Source organism: Planococcus citri, chromosome 4 (genome assembly GCF_950023065.1).
Source record: "Planococcus citri chromosome 4, ihPlaCitr1.1, whole genome shotgun sequence".
NCBI classification, from domain to species: Eukaryota; Metazoa; Arthropoda; class Insecta; order Hemiptera; family Pseudococcidae; genus Planococcus; species Planococcus citri.
In genome coordinates, this window is record NC_088680.1 from 56,673,075 (window position 1) to 56,691,844 (window position 18,770).

General features: G+C 33.0%; 1 protein-coding gene across 1 annotated transcript in view; it reads left to right on the forward strand.

Moving 5' to 3' along the window:
* The window catches only part of Klp10A (kinesin-like protein 10A), a 71,375-nt gene that overhangs the window by 35,078 nt on the left and 17,527 nt on the right, over window positions 1–18,770 (forward strand). Inside the window, exon 4 of the mRNA XM_065359748.1 lies at window positions 12,797–12,836. Coding sequence (XP_065215820.1) covers window positions 12,797–12,836 — 40 coding nt within the window. The remainder of the gene's footprint in view (window positions 1–12,796; window positions 12,837–18,770) is intronic.

An 18,770-nucleotide genomic window follows, 5' to 3' on the forward strand; every position in this document is an offset into this window, starting at 1 on the left:
AGCATTTTTTCAATGTAGGCTATGGTGCGTTGTTGTCCAGCAAAAATTTGAACCATTTCACTACTATTAAAGAGGTCGATGAACTTGTTGCAAAAGAAACCACAAAAGGGTGGGTTGGTGAAAATGCATTTAATTTACAAAATGTTCTACCCTCACTTGTGAGGAAGTAGAAAGTTCGTTCAAGTTAGTGTTGATGTGATCTTGATTTCCTTTAAAACGTGTGAAAATCCCCGACCTTCGTCTCTCTAATCATTTATAGATTACCTACTTTTTATTTTTCGCACGTTTATCATCGACCCCATCTGACCTGAAGCAGTTTGCAATGTATTTATTGATGGAAAATTCCCAAACGGTTTGTTCGATTCATCTCGTATAGCCTACAATATGAACATAAGATGTGATGATAGCATTACTTGAACCAGAGATGGATTGGAAAAAAATGCAGATTATACAGTACGCATAATTTTATAAAATTCTTCTGACCAAAAACGCTGTAACACTTGAAAGACGCCCCCACATACATCGCGATATACAAAGTACATGCTAACGATTACTGCTTTCGGTGACTCGATTAATGCGATTCGTTTTTCACGAATGAATAAAGTGAACTGTGTAAGCGTGTACTGTATGGTGTATCGATGTACTCGTTCCTTGTCCTCTGTGTTATTGTTGTATTTTGTCATCGCCGATCTTGGCCATAATATAGTGTCTTGATTGGTCTTGGTTTCGCGAAAGAAAGAGCGAGAGAAGAGATCAGACAACCGACACTCGATTCGAGTATACGCCGTATAATCTAATATGGATATGACGTGGAGAATTTAATTACAATAGTGAAGGTTACGGACCAAACCTCACTTCGTATGGAGTGATCTCGTAGATCAGTGAACCATCGCATATGTGTGTATCGTGTACGAGTAGAATTGCAATTCCCTGCCGTTTTAATATGCGTATAAGCGTTAACGCTACTCTTCATAGATGAATTCCTCCGCCCGCATCGCTTCATCTGGTTCTCTCACACTCTTCTGTGTCTGTATTCGTTTCACGGTCTCGTATATCAGCTGTGCAAGTGCCACTGTGTTGTCGAAAATTTATGGTTTAATATGGTGGTCAAATATGGTGTGTGGAGGTAAGAACGTCTCCAGTGCTTGGCTTCCTGATTCCTGATTTTTGTGTACGTAATTTTTTGGGTTTCGTGTGTTTCGGATTTTTTTGATAGTTTTTTAGTCGAATTATTCAAAATTTGGCGTGAATAAAAGAGGACTCATAATGGGTAATTTTTTTGAAATTTTTCAGAATCAATTTTGAACTTACGGAAATTAGGCTCATGCTCTTTTTTTGAGTTGTTTAAAATATCCAATTAATGACATTTTTTTTGCCATCACTCGAAAAATACCGAAAATTAGTTCGAAAATGACGATTTGAATTGAGAAATATTCATAATTTATTGGAAGTTTTGTCAGCTCTAAAATACAGGTTTTAATGCCAATTTTCGTATTATCAGAATAGAGTTTAAAGGTCAAAAAAATGCACAAGAAATAAAAAAAAATTATCAAGTGGTATTACACTGGTAACCTTTTTCAAATTAGGTGATAAAAACAATCAAGATGAGTTTTATTGCATTTTTATTACATTTTTAAAACTCATCTCAAATCACCATTTTCTTCTCTCTTCCACGAATAGCCAAAAATATTATTATGCAGTAAAAAAAAATGAAATTTTTGACCGCTCTGGACCAACAAGTAAAAAAACAAAACCGTGTAAAATTTCACACCGGAGCAAAGTTGGCGATAACAGCAAGTAACGGGAATTACACACCAAATAACAATAACACCGATCGATAGAGATGGTCGAGACGTGTTCGTATAACCTTGAACTTATACGATGCGATGGTGCATTTCACGATGACGAATATTTTCACTATCAGAAGCAGCTTCTCCCCTTCGAAATGAGTCAAAGGCTGAATTTATCTGAATAAATGCTGATCATATTATAGATGAGATTAGGAGGAAGCCGATAGAAAAGTTGAAAATGACGCTCGTATGTGTGTTGCGATAAGGATATCAGTTGTCAGTTGCAGAATTGACCTTTTAGGCGGTACCATAATTGAGCTTTTTTCAATGGGAGAGGTTTCCTCCTTAGATAGTGATGTTGTTTGGTTTTCAAAAATAATGTTCGTGAGAGTTCAAGGACAGCCTGGAGATAATCTGTGTTGCGAAATTGTTCCTAGTTCAGTTGTAGGGTGTCCAAAATTCGATAAAAATTGTACACTGTTGGTACGTATTAAAGACCTGTAAGTGTTTACTTATTTTTTTCCAACTCGAAAGTTCAATGAAACATATCGCGTGCTGAAAACTATACGTACGTGTTTTGAGATTTTTGCAGAATGCATCATGCTAGTTCACTTCGAGTTCGACGCTGAAATGAAAAGATATAGTAATTTATGTGGGTCATTCATCGGTATTATTTCATTCAAAAACTCTGGTGGTGATGTCACGGATCTGTCTATATTATTTCTTCCTTATTTTTTGCGATAACATCGTTAATATTTTGACAAAATTGGCGAGAATTTTTCAAGATGAATTGTATAAGATTGAAATAAATTATTACTCGAAGGGCAGATTCGTGAAATAAATCTATTTATACGACTATACGTAATATTGATGAAATCTCAGATATCATCCCTCTCGTGTTTTTGTGCAGCTTTGAGATGAACTATGTAGATTGTAGATGGAATAATTCATACGAGTATATGCGAGAAAAAGTTATGCATTACAATGAGCAAAGCGAATAAAATGATGTATAGTGGCTCGAATGCAAAATACGTACCCGAGAGTAATTAATTTCAATTAATCGCACACGATTTCGTTCCGTTCAACGTTTTAGTATAAATGGAAATGAAAATTAGGTACCCAGCCAATGGAGACCGTCGTTGGGAAAATTTAAACTTAACGGATTCTCTAAATGAATTTTTGCTAATTTGAAATCGTACGAGTATGTTGGTTTTGATTTGTTTTTTTTTGGCATGGCTGTAGAATAATTTAAATCAAATTTTATTTATCTAAGAACCTTACTTAATTAGTATTTTGTAGATGTGGTAGTGACAAACAGAGATTTAATGAAATGATGGCCAAAGGTCGGATAAAGGTTTGCGGAAAAGTGAATTTTAAAAAACTTGATGACTATATGTAGAATAACTGTAGAGGTGGTGGAATTTTGAAAATTATTCGACTTACGTATTTTGATTTTGTTCCCAATGCTTGTGAATTGTCTTGAATGATCAAGTACACGTTCTTCGTTCTTTCTCCTGCCTCTTTGAACTTTTTTAACTGATCAAAATAATGACAAACTAATAATATTGTAGATCTCAATTTTTTATCTCAAAATGCAATTTTTCCGATTTTTCTACCAAATATTACGAGAACATCAATTTTGTCAACTTCAGCGTTATCTATGTATGTACCAAAAACAGTGAAAATTGTCGTATTTTGTCAACGTTGTCTCTTGTTTGCAAAAAATTCCAAGTGTTTAATTTTTTTCCAAAAATTGAACAAGATTTACATTTTCTTGTTTTGTTGCCCTAGTAGCACACAATCGACAGATATGTAATATCGAAAATGGAATTTATCTACAAAAAAAAGGTGAATTTATCTTTTTCGATAATGATACGATAATATTACGAAATGTGGGAATCGCATATCAAATAATTATCGGAAGTTAATGGAAATCGATATCCATCAGTAGATAAATTGACGATAAGGATATACCATCATCCAATATAACTATAACAGAAAATCGTTTAGTATTCGTTTCAGATTTCATGTCGATTTTCACTGTTAATAGTGTTTATATCATCATTAAAAAAATCGCGAATTCATCGTTTTCGATAATGATACGATAATATTACAATATGTTGGTAATCACATATCGAATAATTATCAGAAGTTAATCTAAAACGTTATCCAGTAGATAAATTGACGATACCATCATCCAATAGAACTGACAGAAAATCTTTCAATAATTGTTCTTCAAAAAATCTAATCGCGAATTTAATCTTTTTCGATAATAATACGATAATGTTACGATATGCGGCAATCGCATATCGAATAGCAAAAATTAATCTCCAGTCAAAATTTCAAGTACTGAAGTGCATTTTTCAATTTTTGCTAAATTTTTGGAAATTCAATTCAACCCAAAAATGAGGAAAAAATTAAAATTTCACCAAATTGGCCTAGAAAGCTGAATTTAGGATTTCGACCTGACAAATCGATTGGAAACTTTTTCAAGCCGTTTTGAAAATTACTGAAGACTCCGGCAGCTTTTTGAAACTTGAAATTCCCATAAAAATTCATCAAGTGGAGCAGGGTGTCTAACACTCCTATTTATCCTATTTATCCTACAAAAGTCCTTTTTTTGCCTATGACACCTTTTTGTCCTTTTAGTGTCCTTTTTTTCAACAATTTTATCCAAAAGTCCTTTTTTTCCAAAATGACTTTTTCAAATTTTCAATTTTTCCCCTTTTTTCCAGAATTTTGAACTTGTAGAAAAGGGCTCATTTGTCGACTTTTTTAGAACTTGAATCACACGTTTTGGTAAGCTTCTGCCCTCGCCTCGCTCGGGCTATTTGCTCTTCTTTTTCCGAATATGTGACTTATTGTTCAAATTCAAGAAATGTTCAAAGTTTGAATCAGAAAAATAAACTCCTCCTTCCTTACAGATTTTTTTTTACTTCTCAGCAAAACATGAAATTTTGAAATCAAAACTTTTAGCCTTGCTTCACTCGGGTTTGTTTGCTTTTCTTTTTCAAGTTTGAATTTTTTCTTTTCTTTTTTTTGAATTGGAGTTTTGAATAATCATTTAAATTTTAAGATTTTGTAGCAAAATACGAATAATTCGTCACGCATACAAACATCGTTTTTGTATCTCTCGAACTCGAAATTATGATTTTAGAGGACTTTTGCCCTCGCTTTGCTCGGATCCGTTAGCTTTTTTTTCGGATTTTAAATTTTCAAAAAAATAATTATTCGAATTTCAAAATTTTGAAGCAAAATAATATACTTAGTAACTCATCACAGAAGATAACATAATTTTTTATATGTATCTCCCAAAATACCTTCTAATTTTTGAGAGCTTTCGCCCTCGCTTCGCCAAGGCCAGTTTGTTTCTCTTTTCCTTGATTAATAATAAATTCCGAACTTAAAGGAGAAATCTCGCCCACTCCCTCCCCCTCACAAAAAATCCCAAGTGTTCAAAAATTGTCCTGTTAAGAGTCCTGCTAAAGTTCCTTTGGCTAAAAAATTGAATGAAAATTTTGAACCTCCCACCTTGAAAAAAATTTTGCACCCCCCCCCCCCACCACACCTCAAAAAATTCCATAAGTGCTCGATAAATGACCAGCTGAAAGTCCTACTAAAAGTCCTTTTTAAATCCTTTTTTTTCATTTTGAAATTTTTTAGACACCCTGTGGAGTCGGAAAGCCGAAATTAAATCTGCACTCCGATTTCAACTCGCTATCAAGTGTACCTACAGGGTGTTCCAGAATAACCTTTCACATTTGTTTTTCTTATTACTCTGAGAGAAAAATGTTTACAAAAATTCTTTTACAACCAAAATGAAGTAGAAACATGCCGTTTTTAGACCATATATTTGAGTTTCCATTAAAAATAAAGTTTTAAAAATTTTTCCATCGAGATATTTTCCATCATTTTTGACACATTCAACCAAACATTTTTTCGAATTATTGAACACTTCTCTTCCAATCAGTCTCAACTCACGATTAATATCACCTAGAAGATGTTTTAGAGTCCTAGATTCATCCTGATACACTTTTAACTTGAGGTAACTCCATAAAAAAAATCATAGGCGGAAAAATCAGGGGATCGAGGTAGCCATTAAATTTCTGTGTTCAACGAAATTATTCAATGACCGAAGTGCTCACGCGCTAAACATATTGTGTTGGTCTCTGAATGATAGGTAGCTCCAACATGTTGTAACCAAGTAAGTAACTATACATCTATAATACTATAAAGGAAAGTCCCCTTTTTTTGTTGCCGGTAAACTCGAAACTTGCCGAACCAAAAATTCTGAATTTTTATGCATACGAACGCCTGTAAGCTGGAGAGTGTTTATGGCAAAAAAAAATTTGAAAAAGTTTCAAAGGACAATTGTTATAAAGCTTCAAAGTTGAAAAAAATGACGACTTTTTTGGACTTTGCGGAGGTGAAACCAGTTTGCGGAGAGACGAGGTAAAATTTCGTTGCAAAGCGAGTGTATTACGTTGCATTGAGGGTAGGTGCTGGAAGTAGGGGTGGTTTTAACTTCTAAGTGTAGTAAGAGTCTATCAGGTTGTGAAATCAGCAGTTCGGAACAGTGTTGCCAGGTTTTTGAGATGTTAAAACCCCAATTTATGACGGGACCGCGATTTTGGGAAAGAACGTGTTCTAAAACCCCCCAAATCCAAATTTTCAGCTGCCCAAGTTCATTTTTCGAATTTTGGCGAATTTTTGATAATTCAAAATTGACTGTTTTTGGCGATTTATGCTTTTTTTTAAAAGAAGTACGTACTTGACCAATAAAAATGGTCAAAATAAATCCCAAAACTAATATTAATTTCACCATTTCCAGCCATTCTGGAGCCTCCAGCGATATTTTTCAATTTCTCCAGAATTTTGAATTTGCTCCAGAAAAGAATCAAAAGTTTTCCATTGGCGAGGAAATTTTTGAAATTTGCGCGAATCGGTGTATTTCGTCCACAACTAACCTCCTTCGAAACCACTCAAAAATGCTTCAAAAAAACAAAATGAAATTAAAATGTTAATTTTCAAACTTTTTTACAATTTTCAGTTTTTTTCATGGCATACATCAAAAATCAATCATTCATCTGCGATCTTTTACACGTAAATTTATAAAAATCGTCAAAATTTCAATTAAGATTACTCAAAATTAAATATCATTCATCTGCGAACTCAAAATTAAATATTTATATTTTCCTTTATTTATTTTTTTTTGTTTTTTTTTTTCATACTGAGAGCTGTAGCTTTGATTGTTGGAAAGTTATTCAGTTCAGGTTCAAAGTTGTAAAAACGCAAGGAGTAATAAAAATGAAATTTTGAATTGAAATTTCTTGAAATTTTCAGTGAGCACCTCAGTGTTTCACTAAAACATTCTGCATTTTATCCTTTCTACTTGGGGATACAACTTGAACTTGAATACCTAACTTGAACAAAAAAAAGCTGCAGAGCAACCCTCAGTAAATCACAGCTACAAAATCGGATAAAATTCAATTTTTTAGTCTGGAAACTGTTCTATATAATAGTTCACACGTTCAGAGATGAAACTTGAGGAATGGAGTACTTTTATGAACTACTAAAGTGGGGATGGTCAAAGGTTTAAATAACAGAAAGGTCATTTTTTTGAAATTTTGAATTCGATTTAAAAAAAAAAAAAAAATCAAAAAGAGCAGTGGACCCAATGCACAAGAAAAAAGAATCATATTAGGCCATCATGATTATGACCGCATTTTTCAAGACGGTCGTGATCTTATGTGACCATTTTTGACCTTTTGTACCTTAAGTGACTGTGATTGGGGGGAGGGGTGAAAATTTCGAACTTCAAAAAATAATAAGTTGGCCTGTGTCTGAAAAATGCCACTATCCAAAAATCACTGATAATGAAAATGAAAAAAATAAAATAAAAAGAGTAATTTATTGATTTTCTCATTTGTAGCCAAAAACTTACTAGGTACCTACCTGCGTAGATGATTCACAATGTCAGATTTTATGCACGTACTTAAGTTTTCCATTTTTCAGTTTGGAAACTGTTCTAATGGTTCAGCGATGTTTGGAGATAAAGCTATGAGGAATGGGAAACGTTCAGAAACTAGAGTTGACCCTGGAGTGGGGAGAGTTCAAGTTGAAAATTACAGAAAGGTCTTTTTTTTTGAAGGGGCATTACTGTCATTACCTACATCAGGTGGAATGTGAAATAAGATAATTACCAAACAATTTTTTATTCATTCATATGTAAATAAGCAAAAACTGCTCTAGATCTCTTCAATAAAAATTTCAAACTTCGAAGAATGAAAATGAAAAAAAGAATTAAAAACGGATAATTGACCAATTTTATCATTTTTAGCAATTTTTTGTTCAAAAAATATGTCTATTCCGGAGTGCCCACTTTGGAAAAAAGGCCGGGGGAGTAAAATTTTTGATATTTCGCAAGTTTTTGAGCTCAAACTAAGAATGAAAATGAAAAAAAGAATTAAAAACGGATAATTGATCAATTTTATCATTTTTAGCAATTTTTTGTTCAAAAAATATGTCTATTCCGGAGTGCCTACTTTGGAAAAAAGGCCGGGGGAGTAAAATTTTTGATATTTCGCAAGTTTTTGAGCTCAAACTAACTAGATGATTCACAACGTGTCAAATTTTGTAGGTAGGTTATGGTGAATTTTCAATTTTTCAGCCTGGAAACTGTTCTAATATACTTAGTTCAGACATTCAGAATTAAAACTTGAGGAATGAAGTACTTTCAGGAACTATAGCTGACCCCTGAAGTGGAGAGGGTCAAAGGCTAAAATTACAGAAAGGTCTTTTTTTTGGAGGGGCATTAGTGTCATTAACCACATTAGGTGAAATACGACAACAATTACCAAAAAATTTTTTATTTACTCAAATGAATTTTAAAAAATGCAGCTCCACCCGTCCGAAGGACGGGTATTTTCTGCTTGTACACTATATAATCGTCTGCCTTTCAGTTCAGGAACAAGAAACTCGTTCAACATTTTGCCTTACCCCTCACCGTTACTGTTTCATTAAACACACATGGTCCCACTACACCAAACTTAGCCACGCCCAACCAAACAGTCAACTTGGCGGAGTGTAGAGGTTTCTCGAGTATTATCAACTGATTCTCTGTACACTTGAAGCGCACATTCTGTATATTCACTTCACTGTTTAGTTAAAAATGAGCTTTGTTACTGATGAGTAAAGTAAAGGGGTCCGGGAGTCTTTATTTTTAAAAAAGGACCTCACAGTAAAAGTACACTGTGCAGCCATCTACTTCTCCAGGGCAAAAAATAACTATTGAAACATAATTCGGCATACTTTGGCTACCTAGAACCGCCTTTACCATTCCCCTAGCTCCTCTTGAACACAGATCAGTGGTTACCAAAATGTGAAAGGTTATTCTGGAACACCCTGTACTTCTTGTGGGTTCAAGTCATTTTGGAGCCTCTAGCGACTTTTGGAAAATTTCTGGAGCCTCCAGGAGATTTTTGAAACATGAAATTTTCACAACATTTTATTAAAAGGGATGAGGAACCAGCCTGAAATTTTGTTGCAATTTCATGTTTCAAAATTCTGCTGGAGGCTCCAAGAATTTTTAAAAACTCGCTGGAGGCTCCAAAACGGCTTGAAATCCACCAGCAGTCAACTTCATGGCGTGTTGGAATTAGTTTGCAGAATTAATTTTGGCTTTCCAACGGCATTTGATAAAATGTCGAGGGAATCTCAAGTTTTAAAAATCTGCTGGAGGCTCCACAACTGCTCAAAACGGTTTGAATCGATTTGACCGATCGAAAATAGGGTGTATCCCAAATTTCAGCTTTCTAAGTCAATATGGTAAAATTTTGATTATTTCATGCATACGAGTATAAATTTTTTTTTTCATTTTGTTTATTTTCATCTAAATTTTGGATTTTGGATTTAAAATCCACTTTTTGGGAAGATTTTGGATTTTGGAATTTGAAATCCATTTCTGCAGGGCATTTTGAATTTTGGATTTGAAATACTTTTGAACACATTTCTGCGATGTATTGAAACACAGGGTGTCTAATAGGTGCTGCAAGTCCAGTTATTGAGGAAGAAGTCCTTTATTTAATTCAAAAGTAATGCATGCATTTTTGCCTTGTTAGAAATTCGTTCAAAATTTGTTTTTTATTTTATCGTGTCAATTTTTTACCTTACTTTGTTTTTTTGTAATTCATTGATCAAAATTCTAATTTATGTTTATTTTCTAGTATTTTGTGGTTTTTAATTGAAAGAGAAGAGGAATGGTAGAAAAATTTGAAAAGAACCCCCCGTCTGTTGAAAATCTGAAAAATACTTCAAAATAATGATAGTGTATTTTTATGATGCAAGGAGTATGAAAAATCGTGCTCAAGATGCTGTAGCAGGGTATCTAACAGGTAGTGCAAGTAGTGAAAGTAGTGAAAAAGTAGTGATTTTTAAAATGGGTAGTGAAAGTAGTGAAAAAGTAGTGAATTTTGTTAAAAAGGTAGTGAAAAAATGAAAAAATTCAAATTCGTTCTTTCCGTAGAAAAGTGCTCATTTGTCAACTTTTTTAGAGTTTGAATTACACATTTTTGAGAGCTTTTGCCCTCGCTTCGCTCGGGCTATTTTCTCTTTTTCCACATAGAAAAGTTAATAAAATCCTCTCTGTATGACGAAAATTTTTTTTCACTTCTCGAGCAATGAATTTTTGGAAACTTTTGCCCTCGCTTCGCTCGGGCTTGTTGGCTTTTTTTTCAATTTTAGGTTTTTTCTAAAAAAAAATCATATTTTGAATTTCAAAATTTTTAAGCAAAGTAATAAACTTTTTATAATTAACCAACTCAGAATTTCCGAAAAATTCATATCAGAAATCTCTGAAAAATTTAAGTTATCCCACCAATTTTTAAAAATGCGGAGATCACAAAAGTCGAATCCTTTCATTAATATTGATGTTGTTCTACTTTTCGAATTAAAAATTTTTCCAAAAGCTTTTGCCCTCGCGAAATACTGATTTTTGAGAGCTTTTGCCAGAGCCCGTTTGTTTCTCCTTTCCGCAATTAAAAAATTCCCTTGAAGGAGAAATCATTTAAACTCACCGTTTCATTCGAAAAATTGATTCCCCCCCCCCCCCCCCCCAATGACATTGAAATTTTCCATTCAATTTTTGCACATTTTTAAAAAATTTGTTACGTTAAAAAAGTTTTTTATTCACCCAATTTCATTAAATTAGCTTGAACCTTTAAGGTGAAAATAAAATCAAAAATTAAAATGATGAAATTATATTTTTGACATCCACTTTTTTGAAAAAAAATCTTGGGATGTTTAAAGACATTGGAGAAGCGAAAAATTCTAATGTAAAATCTTGCCTCCCCCCGGCTTTCTTTTCTTGTAAAAACTCTAGTGTTGAAAAAATGTCCTGCTAAAGTCCTCATTTTTTAATCTGAAATTTTGTTAAGGCACCTTGTCTTAAACGTATGTAATGAGCTCATTTGTATTATTTTTTTTGAAAATAATGTTGATTGAAATGAAAAAATACTGTCTACAAATTTTCTTCCAATTTCAATTTTTGTGTATGTGAGGGCCCGGGGGTCGAGTGGATAGAATTCTGAAAATTTGGTTGAAAAAAGGTAGTGATTTTTTCAAAAAAAATCCGTTAGATACCATGTGTAGATATTTTGAAAATGGTCTGGAAAAGTCCTACATTCTGATTGAGAGATTTTGTAATTTTGTCTGATGAATTTGTTTCTTCACCTTTTTTCAAGGAGTTATTTAAAGATTGCTTCAATTTTTTCACATATTAATTTTCCAATTTTATTTTTATTTAAAAAAAAAACAAAAAAGACGTTATTTGGCGTTAGCTCTTTTTTTCACAATTTTCTTCATTTTAAGCAGTCATTTTCGATTTTGATGAATCAGTTATCAAAAATTTTTCGTTTCTTAAATTTTTGAAACTATTTCTGAATTTTTTATGGAATTCTCAAATGTTTTGAATCAATTTTATTACATTCTATCTATTTTCTCTATTGTCTGATTCCTTCGCTGATAAAGTGATGATGCTGAGTTCGTTTACTCATTTTTGAATTCTCCGCTTTCTAGTAGATAGAAATAAGACGGGTCTCTGGTATTTCTCTATGGTGAAGAATGTGGAACATGTAGGTAGCTTCTAAATTGTGAAAATTTTTCCCATCGCAGTAATACTTTGAAATCTTTTGATCGGCAGGTCAACGTAGCAAAGCGTTCTAGAAGCGGTCGAAATAATCGTACAGTAAGTTTTGCGTCGATGCCAATTTTACCTTTCTTTTCGCATTTTTTTCCTTTTTTTTTTTTTTTTAGCATATTCAAACACAACACTTTGGGTTTGGATACCATATGTGTGTGTGCTACTTAGTATATGTATTGTATCAATCATTAAAACTCTCTTGTGTAGTGGGAGGATAGTGTGGAGTTGAATAAGAAGTATGGTATACCATACGACGAAGAAGGTAATAAAGTTATTTTTAACGACATGATATTTGGCTACTGGAACAAGCAGTTTGATTTGCTTGATTAATATAAAAGATTTTTTTATGGAAAGTGCGCCGACAAAAGTCTAGCTATTGGATGTTTACTTCGACATAATATTTCGCATTTATGCACATTTATGTATCGATGCCAATAATGTATAAGGTACTTGAGATTTATTCTTACAACATTTTTGTATGTATAGTATCGATATCGGCGAAGACTACTGCGGCGTGGTCGATCGGTCGTGCGGTGTTTGTAGACCGTATCCGGTAATGGGAATCAAATAGGAAAAAAATGAGCTTTTCAATACATTCGATTATCATTGTCATCGCGACATGGCGGCATGTCCTTCATTTGGTCGCTTTTTTCCCTCCTCTGGCGCATTTACCTATAATCGCGTGCTCTGAATTATTCCAACTATCGACAGGGCGAGCATCGTACAGCAGGGAAATAAAACGATAAATTAGGTATTTGGTATTTCGACGTAATGATTTTAATTTTATTTTTTTCATTTTGTGTTGCAGAATTCAACAAAAGCCTCTATTCCGGTCGTTGCAAATAAAGGTAAGCATTCGTAAGGGTGAATTTTTCCTTGCTGCGGTGGTTGCATGTGTAATTGGCCTAATATTCCGGTTATGGAGACTGGTGAATGGTGATTTTTCCGCGACTCGATAACGTATTAATTTTACTAAGGCGGAGGCAAAGGCGAATTAATTATTTTAAATTAACAAGCGTAGACTAGTTTGATTATTTTGAGTCGTGGTATTTGCTTAGAAATTGGCTGGCTATTCGAGTAATGTCGAATTGTCACGATACGTTTTATAGGTTATTGTTTATTTTTGAATTTGAAAATCTAAAAATTGCTCTTGGTAAAATTAGGTGAAATACCTACGTGCCGCATGCTCTGGTTCTCAGAAGTTAGAAAATACATCTTATCAGATAAAGTTGAAGTCTACTTATTAGAAATAGTGAAACTACATATATGCAGAGTGATGAATTATGTTTATTTCTGATGATACGTATGTGAATCATCGACCATCGTATTCATCGTTACTGTTTTATTTCTGTATCAAAAGTGGTGTTAAATTCTGAAAACTACTGTACCTATAATGTTTCGGGGTATTTTTTCATAACCATACAGGGTGTCCTAAATAGATTTGAAAATCTATCGTCTGATGAAATGACACGTAGGTGAACCAAAAAAAAAGTATGGGGATATTTTTGACATAGGTACGTAGATATGTTTTTTCGCCGGGGATATTTCCGAAATTCGCGTCGCTTACTTTTGAAAACTTGGAAAAAAATCGACAACAAATTCTTAAAATTATTTCAGACTTTTAAAGACTGAAAAAATGAACATTTCTGACATTTGAGTAAAAAAAAAATGATGTTTTATGTCAGACTTTTAAAAATTCTGGGAAAAAACTTGATCACTTTGAAATAAAATCTGATTTCACAATATTTTGTCTTTTCTGAAATTTCTTGAGCAAAAAATAATTATATCCATGATTTAAAACACGTTCCTTAAAGAGCCTTTACTCCCATTTTTCGTTTTAAATTTTGAAAAATTAATTTTTTCAAACAAAGATGTTACAATTTTTTAAGACACGTGACAAGAGGGTGTTTCCGGGTAGCGCCTTGCCAATTTTCAGGGTGTCTTATAGTCGTTCCGATCCAGAAGGTCAGGAAAAGTTTGTGTTTTTGCCTATGGGTCATTATTTTCAAAAAAGTCAGGAAAAAGTCCTTCTTTTTGCCAGAAGGTCCTTCTTTTATCCGAATTTTCAAATAATTCTGTCATTTAATGAAAATTGAGCGAAAAATGAAAACTCAATTTTTTAGGATTTTTCATTTTTTTAAACGTTAAAATAATCAAATTATAATAGCAAAAAATTAAATATTTTGTTAATGAAAACCAATTACTTAGATTATTTCCATTGTTTGATGTATGTTCTTGATTATTTTTTTGTTTCTTTTTACGATAAAAAATTTTTGAAGCTTTTTTTTGGCAGTTTTCTGAAAATTATCTTCAAATTTGAAAATGTCCTTCGAGGAGGTCCTTCTTTTTAGTTTTCAGATTTAGTTAGAAACCCTAATTTTCGATTCACTTTGATTTTGAACTTTCATATTTTGTAATGAAAATTGGTGAATTTTATTGAATGCTTCGTATGATTTTCAAAAAAAAAAATTACGAACCATTTGTACTTAAAATTTTGATCACAATGACATTTTTTGGATCCTTTAAAATTGAATATGAACGAGTCGATTTTTGGCCTGGACACCTTGTATACGTTTTTGCTCCTGTTCAGCTTGATTCCTGTAAAAATGGCATTTTTGTTTTGAAATCGTGTTTCAATTTCTTCTGAGAATAATTTCCTCATTTATGGTTGAGGTTTGACATCATAGACTTAAGGGAAGTATCCCGAACCGAACAATCTGAATTTTATACATTTTATGAACCAAAAATTTAGGTACCAAATTGCATTTTTTGATTTTTGGTAAACTTTGAAAATTTAATGTTTTGACCAAAAATGCAAAAAATCAAAAATTCATCAAATTGACTTCAACTCCTCAAATAGATTGATAACAGTTTAGAATCGTTTTGAGTAGTTCTGGAGCCTCCAGCAGATTTTTGAAAGTTAAAATTTTCACAAAAAATATTATCCAGTGAAGGTGAAAAGCTTAAATCAACTTTATACCTTGATTTCTACATGTTAAGCCGATTAAAGGTGGTTTCGACCCGTTCTGGAGCCTCCAGTCATACTTGGAAAATTCCAGATTTTCTAAAAATGCCATGAATACTGTTATAATCATTAATCAACTTTGGCGTGTATAAACCAGATACGTGCTTATTTATATAAATGCTAAAATTGAATTATAGTAATACCTATGACAGATTTTATGGTGTTTTTCTCAAAAGTTGGAATTTCCAAAACGTTGCTAGAGGCTTCAAAACCATTTCAGTCTACTCGACATGTTGAAGTTCGGTATAAAGTAAATTTTGGCTTTTTAACTTCATTTGGTGAAATTTCTTCCGGAGGCTTTAGAACTGCTGAAAATGACTAGATACTGTTTCCAATTAATCCTGAGAAACGAAAAAAGGGTACGTACTAAATTTCGGCTTTCTAGGCCAATTTGGTGAAACTTTGATTTTTTTTCATATCTATAAATGTTATGTACCTATTTTGCCAGAATTTATTTGATGTTTAGAAATTCAACAGAAAGTGAAAAATGCACATTTGCCCCTGAAATTTTGGCTGAGAGTGTATCTTAGCATGCTTTTTCGATTTACTTCGTCCTGTTCAAAAAATTATCTAAGAGGAAAAAATATAAAAATCTTTGGAAAAATTACAACTGTTTTTGTTGTTATTTATGTTGGAAATTTTTTTCTGTTTCTCCAATATTCAGATTTCAAATTGATAGAAATACATATATTTAAAGTGAACAAAATTGCAAGGGTAAGTGCACCACCAGATTACATTTCAAATGCTGGATTTCGTTTTTTCAATTTTTAAAAAGTGTTAATTCAGCTCAATTTCAATGAAAGAATCAATCAAAGTTTAATAAAATCAAGTCTCAAAGTTTGTGTCTATCCTACGTATTTTCGACCTCCAAAATCGATCGATGGTAATTCTCTTCTAGCGATCTTGAATTGGTTATTGTACCATAAAGTGTTCTTGCAACATTTTTCGTTAAATTTTTAAAACGAATTAAATTTTTTTGATTCAGATTCAAATCATTTTTCGAGCAAGTATTATCCTGGAAATTTTTACACCCCTCGTATGATTCTTGCCTCTCACCTTACTTTTTAACCAATAGCTAAAAGCTGTGAACTTCAAAAACGATAAACAAGATCATTGATTAAAAATGTTTTAAGTGCGCTCTACTTTGTTCCTTAGTTCCAAAGGTAGGCAAACGTACATACTTGTACTTGAAACAAGTTGCCTAGTCATCCATTCGAAGGCGGATCTTTCGTCGTGCAACACCCGGTATACTTACCTCGTTTTCTCTCATTTTCTTCGTTTTTTTTTTCTTTCAATAATGGTGGTCCAATTTTTGCTTGATGCGAATGGAGATTGGAGAGGAAGTAGGCAACATTGTAGTATTTCTCAATGAAGAAAACATTTCGAGGGAACTAAAGGAAGGGTTTGACATTTACTTCGGTAATAAACGCTTTATTTATAAATAAGCTTTTCACATTGAATTATTCCTGCGGGAAATTTCTGTTTTCATGTCAAAAATTAATGATACACCAATAAAATGCACCATTTGCTGAATAGCCAGCCGATAATAAAATGAAGGGTATCTAATCGAAATTGTAAGCAAGTAGGTACTCTGCATATTTGTGTATAGGCACGAAAGGGGAATCAAAAGGCAAAGGTTAAATATGGCATCGGAGCCAACATGGTTGTTGTAATAAGGTGGTCTCGACAAAACTGAAATGCTAAAGGACGTTGACATTTAGATTTTTAAACATTTTATACCTGAAAAGTTGAGAGTGAATCGCCCAATAAGGTAATACAAGATTCAGAAAAACGGATTTTTTCGAAAAAATTGTCAAACTTTCATGATTACGGTTTCGTGAATGAATGGTCAAGGACGTCAAGAAAATGTTGAAATGTCAATTTTGGTGTTATTATTTTGAATGTTCTGCGTACTTTTCCCAATTTCGAGCCGAGGAATCCCGAACAATTGAATGCTGCAGTGAAAATTAGGCTGAGTTTTAAGTATCCTATGTAAATTCTACAATGTCCGGCAAAGATAATTGTATGAGACCAAATTTTTCTCTATAATTTTAGGAAATCTGGATGTACTTACGTTGGTCTTGATGTGCTCACAATGATATCACTGCAACATGAATTAACCTCGTATAAATTTATTTAATTAGAAAGAACATTCGGTTTGGAATGAGCGTTGGAATCAAAGCGTAAAATATTAGCAGTGCGCGAATTATAATCCGCGATCTAGGTATATGTGGTGTATGTAACTCCACCAGTATACGTACAATTTTTATTAGTCTTTCGATTACGTAAATTGTGGTAATTATTATCGAGGTGGTGGTATAGTTCGCACGACGTGGATGGATTTTGATGCGTTTATACGCGTGCAAGCTGTACCGTCATCGTCGCTTTTACTTTATAACGATGTTATAAAAAAGAACGATGGGTAAAGTTCTTCGAAGGAGTGGATCGTGTCTCGGTCGTGGTAAGATTGTCGATACCATTTAGTACCTAGATTTCTTTCTTTTCTTTCTTTTTTTTTTTTTTTTTTGTTGTAATACCGTTTGTGTTTGTGTGCGAAATCAACCCGCTAGTGAGAAGGGTAAATACCGACTGTATTTTTAGCGTATTATGTATTTGTATTTTCATTTTAATATCCGCGCCGAAATACGTGGTACTTACTACTTACCTATAGCAACGTGTAAAAGAATACGTTGCTATGTAATATGTGTGTAGTTATATCGATATATTAATTTTTAGCCGCAGGTGATTACACTTTCGGGTCATCGGTGGATTGAACTTTTCTACTCGTGTAATTAATGAGCTCAACTATTTTTCATTTGTCTGTGGCTTGTCTATGTCTGTAGTAGAGTAGGCGCGGTATAGTGTTATCTTGAAAAGGTGTAAAATTACTCCAGGGCGAAAAAAAAATTAACGAAGAAATTGTATGTTGGCGATGATTTCCCCAAAGTATATTGTACCGAGCTTATTTCTTTGGAAAATTTCACGTTTGGTTCTTTATTTTTCGAGGTAGAAGATGTTTTTCGAAAGTTATGAAAAATTGAGTGAAAATTCCAGAAAGTGTTTTAGAGTGGAGACTTTTTTTTTGTATTTTTTACTCGAACATTATGATTGGGTAATTCAATTTCTCAACGTATTAAGGTTGGAAAATTTTCATCGTCATGAAAAACTTCGTAGATAAGCCTCGACTAGTGATTTTGATCCGTCTCTGGATAGAAGATAGCAATTTTTTTAAACGAATTATCTGACAATCCGACGAGTCACTATCCCTTCGCCCAAATGGTCAAAAAAAACGTTCAATTTTTTGAATAGACGAGGCTCTTGATCTGTAAAATTGATGATAATTCTCCAATTAATAAATCTGTGTCATTGGAATAAAAATTGCACAATTAAGTTACCAAAAATTGATGGAATATTAAAAAACAATGAAAAGTTGAGAAGAAATTTTGCATAAATTGCTCGTATTATTGAAGAATCGCCGAATCTTGATTAAATATATTTTTCAAAGGAGGAGTCCCGATAAGGCCACTTTTTGGGCCCCGCACAGTTATCGACTCGACTACACTTAAAATGTTGTAATAGATGTCCCAAATACGAATCCGTGGTTAGTTAACCCAAAATGACCATTTTTTGGGCTCCAGGGGTTCCCAAAGTTGCGAATAAAAAAAGAATTTTAGGAACCACTGAGTAAGCATTTTCAAAAACTTTTCAAGCGTAAAATATCTGTTTGAACCCTATAAACGTTATGCGAGGTGAATTT